Here is a 10,000-nt window from a genome sequence, read left to right as displayed (position 1 = left end):
AAGAATGTGGGAGTGGATTAAGATAAAGAACAGTATAAGCTAAGGGTTTGTAACGTCAAGCTGTATATCAGATACTATTTTTTTTTTTTTTTTTTTTTAATAAGGCATGGATTGGTATTCATATCCAGGGAAACGTGTTGAATGTAGAAGGATTCACAGATTGGAAGATTAGAGTTTTATTTAGTCCTATGGAGATTTTTACGATCTAACCAAAAAAATGGTTTAATACGACACGACCTGACCAGCCTCTGTCTTCACCCATTCTCAAAGTCAAGCACTGAATACTCATGTAAAACAACCAAACTAGGCAATCTAATAAACAAGGAAACAAAACAAAGCGTCAAATAAATAAAATAATAATGCACAAACATTTTGGACAGCTAAGAGCTAACCGAAAAAAAAAGAACCCACAAGAGCGCTGTTGATTTCAAAGTTAAATATGTCATCGAACCTATTTCACTCATAGGGTTCATTACTTGGTTCCTTGTATACATAATCAGAAAATGGTTCTTGTGCATTGCCATACACCGTCGTGCAAGCTGCAGTGCTGGTTCTCCTCACTGGCATCACTGCTCTTGTGGCGTGTGACTCAATTGATGTAAAAGCCACAAAAAAAAAAAAAAAAAAAAAAAAAAAAAAAAAGGCAGGTGAGGTTTGGTCTCTGCTTTATGAATGAGCGTTTAGTGTGATTGATATATCGGTTTGTATGAATAAGCTTTCTTTCTGGGTGTACAAGTTTTTATTTGTTTTCACACTTCGATATTTTTATGATGATTCTTTGGTGTGATATATATATATATATATATATATATATATATATATATATATATATATATATATATATATATATATATATTTAATGCAGCACATTACGAAGCTATATATCTAAAAAAAATGTTGAAAAACATGAACAAATAGATTATATAAATAATTATATATTTAAATAAGATTAAACGAACAAATAAAACGAATTTCCTCTCAATATCACCAATCAGAAATACATAACCTTAAGTATGTATGTTTTTGTATATTCTTTCCTTTTACGTGCATATCAGAAATACATAACCATAAACATGTATGTTTTATATAATCTTTCCTGTGACATTTATGCATATTTCCAGCAAAATAGGCGCAGAAGCAAAGTATACACATGATATCAAGAACAATGTTAATGTACATGCAGGGTTATCGCTAACTCAAAATGGCGGTAAAAGGTATGTATATTCACCTTCTAATTTGCTGTGTCATGAATGATGCGTTAAAAGATTTAATCATGTATTTTATTCCTGTTTCTCTGTTTATCAAATGAGAGAACAGATAATCATTTGAATTAGTATAATAATCATTGTGTTGTTTTCATATCATGGAAAAAAATAATTATGATAATTATTGTTGTCATTACTATTTTCACTAATGTAATGTAATGGTGGTGGGGAAAAAGGCAGCAGTAATATATATACATGTGTACAATAATAATGATTTTTATATCATATTTTTTTGCTTTTACTTTGGCAGTTAGTATCATTAACTTTTACTGCTGGTCAAGAGGTCAAGAAATTCTGGAAGGTCTCCACTGGCATCCCCTGAAGCAGCTAAATTAATGAATTAATTAATTATGAATTATGAATTGATTAATCATGAATTAATGGGCCAATTTTGATGTTCTTGGAATCAATCAAATTTCTCTAAGGGGGGAGGGGGGGGGGAGCTCCAGGTCAAGGGGAGGGACTCATTATGATGATTGTATTATTGTAATCACAACGCAGGTGATAATTAATGAATTATGTGGAAATTGTCTATATTTGATAGACTTCTCATGCACATTTGAGTGATTAGCCTTACGAGTCAGTCAAGTACTCTTAAAAGAATTCCAAAATCGGTCATACTTAAAAAAAAAAAAAAAAAAAGTTTTGGGGATCGGTAATAAAATCGATTCAGACACTTCTAAAGTTAATTCTGCATTTAAGAAACTCCGATATTGATTTCAAGAATATTAACTGGCTATTACTTCTTGACAAATGTAGGGATGTAGGAGTAGGCCACATAGAAGTATTCAAAAGACTCTCTCCTTCTCTCTCTATATCACTCTCTTTTTCTCTCTGACTCTCACCTTCTCTCTCTATATATCACTCTCTTTCTCTCTCTGATTCTCTCCTTCTCTCTCTATATCACTCTCTTTCTCTCTCTGACTCTCACCTTCTCTCTATATATCACTCTCTTTCTCTCTCTGACTCTTACCTCCTCTTTATATATCACTCTCTTTCTCTCTCTGACTCTCACCTTCTCTCTCTATATCACTCTCTTTCTCTCTCTGACTCTTACCTCCTCTTTATATATCACTCTCTTTCTCTCTCTGACTCTCACCTTCTCTCTATATATCACTCTCTTTCTCTCTCTGACTCTTACCTCCTCTTTATATATCACTCTCTTTCTCTCTCTGACTCTCACCTTGTCTCTATATATCACTCTCTTTCTCTCTCTGACTCTCACCTTCTCTCTATATATCACTCTCTTTCTCTCTCTGACTCTCACCTTCTCTCTATATATCACTCTCTTTCTCTCTCTGACTCTCACCTTCTCTCTATATATCACTCTCTTTCTCTCTCTGACTCTCACGTTCTCTCTATATATCATTCTCTTTCTCTCTCTGACTCTCACCTTCTCTCTATATATCACTCTCTTTCTCTCTCTCACTCTCACCTTCTCTCTATATATCATTCTCTTTCTCTATTTCCCACTCTCTCCCCCGCTTTCTATTTACACTCTTTCTGCTCCTTAACTGCATATTCAAAATCAATAATTCTTTCTGCTGAGTCTCAGATACAGATGGGAGACACAAAGTCATCACAGATATTCCACTACAATCATCGAGGTATATCAATCATTACTCAATATTACTACCGTCGTTTGGGCGTCGAAACGAAAATTTATAAACATGGTAATGATTTAGCTGTATGTTGCAAAACTAATCATTCTCGCCGGCTAAACAATGCGTGTATATATTGCACGAGGATGATTGAGGTGTGTCAGAGTCTCACTCACACCCAGTCATGAATTGTGCAAAGTTTCTCCTCCTTTTCAGCCTCGTCACTCTTGTGGCATTTGGTACAGCTGAGGCAGATGGTCACACTACGGAGAGGTACGTAGATATAATCATATGTATATGTATGTATGTATATATATACATATATATGTATGTATTGGTGTGTGTGCATATCTATCTATCTATCTATACATATATATATATATATATATATATATATATATATATATATATATATATATATATATATACACAAGGCATGCAAAGGACGCAAAAAAAAAAAAAAAAAAAAAAAAAAACAATCCAAACAAAGCTTACGTCCCTTCTGCTAACTTTCCCTTACTCTTGATAACCAAACATACACCCTAGATACACAGCCATATAAAGAAAAATACTCTCCACCCTACAGTAATAAGCACAGTGCCACAGAAGACGTATTTCCGGACTCTTTCCCTCAACACACCATCAGGAAGAGGTTCGCGAAGGGTCATGACGTCACAGAAGACGTATTTCCGGACTCTTTCCCTCAACACACCATCAGGAAGAGGTTCGCGAAGGGTCATGACGTCACAGAAGACGTATTTCCGGACTCTTTCCCTCAACACATCCTCAGGAAGAGGTTCGCGAAGGGTCATGACGTCACAGAAAACGTATTTCCGGACTCTTTCCCTCAACACACCCTCAGGAAGAGGTTCGCGAAGGGTCATGACGTCACAGAAGACGTATTTCCGGAATCTTTCCCTCAACACACCCTCAGGAAGAGGTTCGCAAAGGGTCATGACGCCAACAAAACGTATGTGACATCAATCTGTTCCAGTTACATTCCATTCAGTAACATAATAGAAGTTAAGCAAATGATATTGCAATCAATATTCATCCATTCTCATTTTTCTTATTATCTCTCTTTAATGAATACCAGTAAAAGTACTTACATCATTCATAAGAGCGATACCACAATCAGGATACCATTTTACAATATCCTTTTCAGTTCAGTTCTATAACAATCGTCGGTCGTACGCACACACATTTTTTCCTTTTTATCTCTTTTTTAGTATTAATATATGCTTATTTTCCTATTTCACAGCCATGGATCCTCCGTTAAGTTCTAGAAACTTCGAGAATTTCAAGAACGGGAGAGAAGGACGGACGGACGATAGACAATTTCTGCGACAAATGGAATGAATGAGGGAAGGGACATATATACGACAAATATATAGATGGGCATAGAAGATTCGATTATATAGAGTGCGGGATATTATATTGATGAGAGGGTAGAATACTGAAATTCCTTATGTAAACAATAATATCATGTATTAATGCACAACGCCACTGTTTTATTTTGTTTCTTGGAATCCATTCGTGCAGGTGACTCAGCATATGCCCTTCAATTGCATGGAATGGCTATGAAAACAAAATATAGAGCAAATTCTCCAAAATTGATTTGGTAAATGTGTCTGAATTACAATCATAGCTAAATCAAACAATATGCAAAGGTAAAAAGACCAAGGTAAAATATATGAAAGATGAATCCTAAATTTTTAGTTTTTTATTTTCATTCCTCATTTGTTAGAAAAAAATGGAGAAATGTTACTGCTTTTAATTTTTGTTACAGACTTGCTTGCAGAAACTTATATATGATGTTTTAAAATCCATAATATTTCGTCATGAATAATTCACTTTTATAGAATTGACTTGTCTTAGACTGCTCACGTTGACTCTGTGTTTCTTTCTCTGTGTGTCTCCATATACATATATATGCGGAAATGTATATATATATGTATATTTATGTATATATATATATTTATATATATCTATACATATATACATATATATATATACATATATATATGTGAGTAAGATTGACCGGTACGGTGCTGAAACCGATCGGCTACTCGACCGGCTAAAAAAATTGTCTAACCAGACGCCTTATGAGACGTCATGGAATTTACCTATGTGCTCTTAGCAGAGCAGTGATAGTTTTACAGACAATTCCCGCGGGCGCTCGGCAGCAACGGAATCACAAATTCAAGTCCCAAATTAGGTTACCGAGGTTATATATATGTGAGAAAGATTGTAGAATGTAGTAACGCATTTAATATAAATGTACAAATTTTACCTCCCTGACCGGGACTCGAACCCGCGCCGTAAGATTGACAGGTACTGTGTTGAAACTGATCGGCTACTCGACCCTCAAAAGAACTGTCTAACCAGATGCCTTATGAGACGTCATAGAATTTACCAATGTGCTCTTAGCAGAACAGTGATAGTGAAGTTTTACAGACAATTCCCGCGGGCGCTCGTCAGCAACGGAATCACAAATTCAAGTCCCAAATCAGGTTACCGAGGTTATATATGTGTGAGAAAGATGGTAGAATGCAGTAATGCATTTAATATAGATATACAAATTTTACCTCCCTGACCGGGACTCGAACCCGTGCCGTAAGATTGACAGGTACGATGTTGGAACCGATCGGCTACTCGACCCACTAAAAGAATTGTCTAACCAGACACTTTATGAGACGACATGGAATTTACCTATGTGCTCTTAGCAGAGCAGTGATAGCGAAGTTTTACAGACAATTCCCGCGGGCGCTCGGCAGCTACGGAATCACAAATTCAAGTCCCAAATCAAGTTACTGAGGTTATATATAGTGAGAAAGATGGTAGAATGCAGTAACGCATTTGATATAGATATACAAATTTTACCTCCCTGACCGGGACTCGAATCCGTGCCGTAAGATTGACAGGTATGGTGTTGAAACCGATAGTAATCAAATAGCAAACTGTTTAATACTGTCATTGAGATGCAAATTTTAAACACAAATTTGAAGGATACAAAAATCAATGACACTGAAAACATGAAAGACATATCTTAACTAAAAAAAGAATGTGGGATTGGATTAAGATAAAGAACAGTATAAGCTAAGGGTTTGTAACAAGTTGTATATCAGATACTACTGCGTTTTTTTTTTTGCGATCTTTTTTTTCTCTGCGTTTTTTTTTGCTATCTTTTTTTTTCTCTGCGTTTTTTTTATTTTATTATTATTTTTTTATTTTTTAGATAAGGCATGGATTGGTATTCATATCCAGGGAAACGTGTTGAATGCGGAAGGATTCAAAGATTGGAAGATTAGAGTTCTGTTTAGTCCTATGGAGAATTTTACAATCTGCCAAAAAAATGGTTTAATACGACATGACCTGACCAGCCTCTGTGTTCAGCAATTCTCAAAGTCAAGCACTGAATACTCATGTAAAACAACCAAACTAGGCAATCTAATAAACAAGGAGACAAAACAAAGGGAGAAATAAATAAAACAATAATTCACAAACATTTATCTGGGCAGCTAAGAGCTAACCAAAAAAGGGAAAAAAGAAAAAAAAAAAAAGAGAAAGAAAAAATAACAAGAGCGCTGTTGATTTCAGAGTTAAATGTGTCAACGAACCTATTTCAGTCATAAGGTTCATTATTTGGTTCCTTGTATACATAATCGGAAAATGGTTCTTGTGAATTGCCATACACCGTCATGCAGGCTGCAGTGCTGGTTCTCCTCACTGGCATCACTGTTCTTGTGGCATCTGACTCAATTGATGTAAAAGCTACAAAAAAAAGAGCAGTTGAGGTTTGGTCTCTGCTTTATGAATGAGCGTTTTGAGAGATTGGTATATCGGTTAGTATGAGTTGGCTTTCTTTCTGGGTGTACATGTTTTTATTTGTTTTCTTCCCTTCGATGTGTTTATGATGATTCTTTGGTAAGATTATCATCTTCTATATTTACATGATGTGAAATATAACGCATTTTAGGATTTTTTTTTTTTTTGCTAAAATACAGCACATTACGAAGCTATATATATATATATATATATATATATATATATATATATATATATATATATATATATATAAAAGTTGTAAAACATGAACAAATAGATTATATATATATAAGAATATATCTAAATAAGATTAAATGAACAAATAAATATAATATCCTCTCATTATCACCAATCAGAAATACATAACCATAAGCATGTATGTTTTTATATGATCTTTCCTTTGACATTAATGCATATTTCCAGCAAAATAGGCGCAGAGGCAAAGTTTACACATGATATCAAGGACAATATTAATGTACATGCAGGGTTATCGCTTACTCAAAATGGCGGGAAAAGGTATGTATATTCACTTTCTAATTTGCTCTGTTATGAATGATGCGTTAAAAGATTTAATCATGTATTTTATTCCTGTTTTTCTGTTTATCAAATGACAAAACAGATAATCATTTGAATCAGTATAACAATCACTGTGTTGTTTTCATGTCATGAAAAAAAAAAATAATTATGATAATTATTGTTGTCATTATTATTTTCACTAATGTAATGGTGGAGGGAAAAAAGGCAGCAATAATATATACATGTGTACAATAATAATGATTTTATATCATATTTTTTTTTGCTTTTACTTGACAGTTAGTATCATTAACTTTTACTGCTGGTCAAGAGGTCAAGAAATTCTGGAAAGTCGCCTAGCCTAGTCTAGCCTAGCCTAACCTAACGTAACTTATCCTAACCTAGCCTAACCTAACCTAACCTACTAGCATTCCCTGAAGCAGATCACTATCATACTTCATGAATTAATGGGCCAATTTTGATGTTCTTGGAATTAATAAAATGTCTCTTAGGGGGGAGGGGGGGGGGATGAGCTCCATGTCAAGGGGAGGGACTGATTATGATGATTAATATTAAGGTAATCGCAACACAGGTGAAAATTGATGAATTATGTGGAATCTGTCAATATTTGATAAACTTCTCATGCACAATTGAGTGATTAGCCTTACGAGTCAGTCACATACAGTTAAAAGAATTCCAAAATCGGTCAAACTTAAAAAAAAAAAAAAAAAAATGCTTTTGGGGTCGGGAATAAAATCGATTTAGACACTTCTTTAGTTAATTCTGCATTTAAGAAACTCCGATATATTTTTCAAGAATATTAACTGCCTATTACTTCTTGACAAATGTAGGGATGAAGGAGTAGGCCACATAGAAGTATTCAAAAGACTCTCTCCTTCTCTCTCTATATCACTCTCTTTCTCTCTCTTCACTCACCTTCTCTTTATATATCACTCTCTTTCTCTCTCTGACTCTCTCCTTCTCTCTCTATATCACGCTCCTTCTCTCTCTGATTCTCTCCTTCTCTCTCTATATCACTCTCTTTCTCTCTCTGACTCTCACCTTCTCTCTCTATATCACTCTCTTTCTCTCTCTTCACTCACCTTCTCTTTATATATTACTCTTTTTCTCTCTCTGACTCTCTCCTCTCTCTATATCACTCTCTTTCTCTCTCTGACTCTCACCTTCTCTCTCTATATCACTCTCTTTCTCTCTCTTCACTCACCTTCTCTTTATAAATAACTCTCTTTCTCTCTCTGACCCTCACCTTCTCTCTCTATATCACTCTCTTTCTCTCTCTGCCTTTCACCTTCTCTTTATGTATCACTCTCTTTCTCTCTCTGATTCTCACCTTCTCTCTCTATATCACTCTCTTTCTCTCTCTGACTCTCCCCTTCTCTCTATATATCACTCTCTTTCTCTCTCTATATCACTCTCTTTCTCTCTTTTTCACCCTCTCTCTCTATATCACTCTCTTTCTCTCTCTGACTCTCTCCTTCTCTATATATATCACTCTCTTTCTCTCTCTGACTCTCTCCTTCTCTTTCTCTATTTCTTACTCTCTCTCCGTCTCCCACCTGCTCTCTCTATATCACTCTCTTCCTCACTCTCACTCTGACCTTCTCTTTCTCTATTTCCTACTCTCTTTCCCTCTCTATATATATCACTCTCTTTCTCTCTCTGACTCTCACCTTCTCTTTTTCTATTTCCTACTCTCTCTCCCTCTCTCACTTTCTCTCTCTATATCACTCTCTTTCTCTCTCTGACATTCACCTTCTCTCTCTATATCACTCTCTTTCTCTCTCTCACTCTCACCTTCTCTCTCTATATCACTCTCTTTCTCTCTCTGACTTTCACCTTCTCTCTCTATATCACTCTCTGACTCTCACCTTCTCTATCTCTATTTCCTACTCTCTCTCCCTCTCTCATCTTCTCTCTGCATATCACTCTCTTTCTCTCTCTCACTCTCACTTTCTCTATATATATCACTCTCTTTCTCTCTCTGACTCTCTCCTTTTCTCTCTATATCACTCTCTTTCTCTCTCTGACTCTCACCTTCTCTCTCTATATCACTCTCTTTTTCTCTCTGACTCTCACCTTCTCTCTCTATATCACTCTCTTTCTCTCTCTGACTCTCACCTTCTCTCTCTAGATCACTCTCTTTCTCTCTCTGACTCTCACCCTCTCTCTCTCTATCACTCTCTCTCTCTCTGACTTTCTCCTTCTCTTTCTCTATATCTTACTCTCTCTCCCTCTCTCACTTTTTCTCTCTATATCACTCTCTTTCTCTCTGACTATCACCTTCTCTCTATATATCACTCTCTTTTTCTCTCCCTCTCTCACCTTCTCTCTATATATCTCTCTCTTTCTCTCTCTGACTCTCACCCTCTCTCTCTATATCACTCTCTTTCTCTCTCTGACTCTCACCTTCTCTCTCTAGATCACTCTCTTTCTCTCTCTGACTCTCACCTTTTCTCTATCTCTCTCTTTCTCTCTCTCACTCTCACCTTCTCTCTCTATATCACTCTCTTTTTCTCTCTGACTCTCACCTTTTCTCTCTATATCACGCTCTTTCTCTCTCTTACTCTCACCTTCTCTCTCTATATCACTCTCTTTCTCTGACTCTCACCTTATCTCTCTATATCACTCTCTTTCTCTTTCTGACTCTCACCTTCTCTGTATATATCACTCTTTCTCTCTCTGACTCTCTCCTTCTCTCTCTATATCACTCTCTTTCTCTCTCTGACTCTCACCTTCTCTCTATATCACTCTCTTTCTCGTTAACTACATATT

General features: G+C 35.6%; 1 protein-coding gene across 1 annotated transcript; it reads left to right on the top strand.

Moving 5' to 3' along the window:
• The first annotated feature begins 3,031 nt into the window (after window positions 1–3,031).
• Window positions 3,032–4,588, top strand: LOC147469738 (uncharacterized). The gene is made up of 3 exons (XM_086547077.1): window positions 3,032–3,139; window positions 3,453–3,836; window positions 4,128–4,588. Exons 1-3 carry the CDS (start codon window positions 3,051–3,053, stop codon window positions 4,150–4,152), a joined length of 498 nt encoding a protein of 165 aa, XP_086403203.1. The 5' UTR covers window positions 3,032–3,050; the 3' UTR covers window positions 4,153–4,588.
• Window positions 4,589–10,000: the final 5,412 nt, after the last annotated feature.

This window comes from Penaeus japonicus, unplaced genomic scaffold (assembly GCF_977035675.1).
Source record: "Penaeus japonicus unplaced genomic scaffold, GWHDUDI00000001_assembly GWHDUDI00000019, whole genome shotgun sequence".
Taxonomy (NCBI): Eukaryota; Metazoa; Arthropoda; class Malacostraca; order Decapoda; family Penaeidae; genus Penaeus; species Penaeus japonicus.
This window is presented reverse-complemented; position numbering and strand designations above follow the sequence as displayed.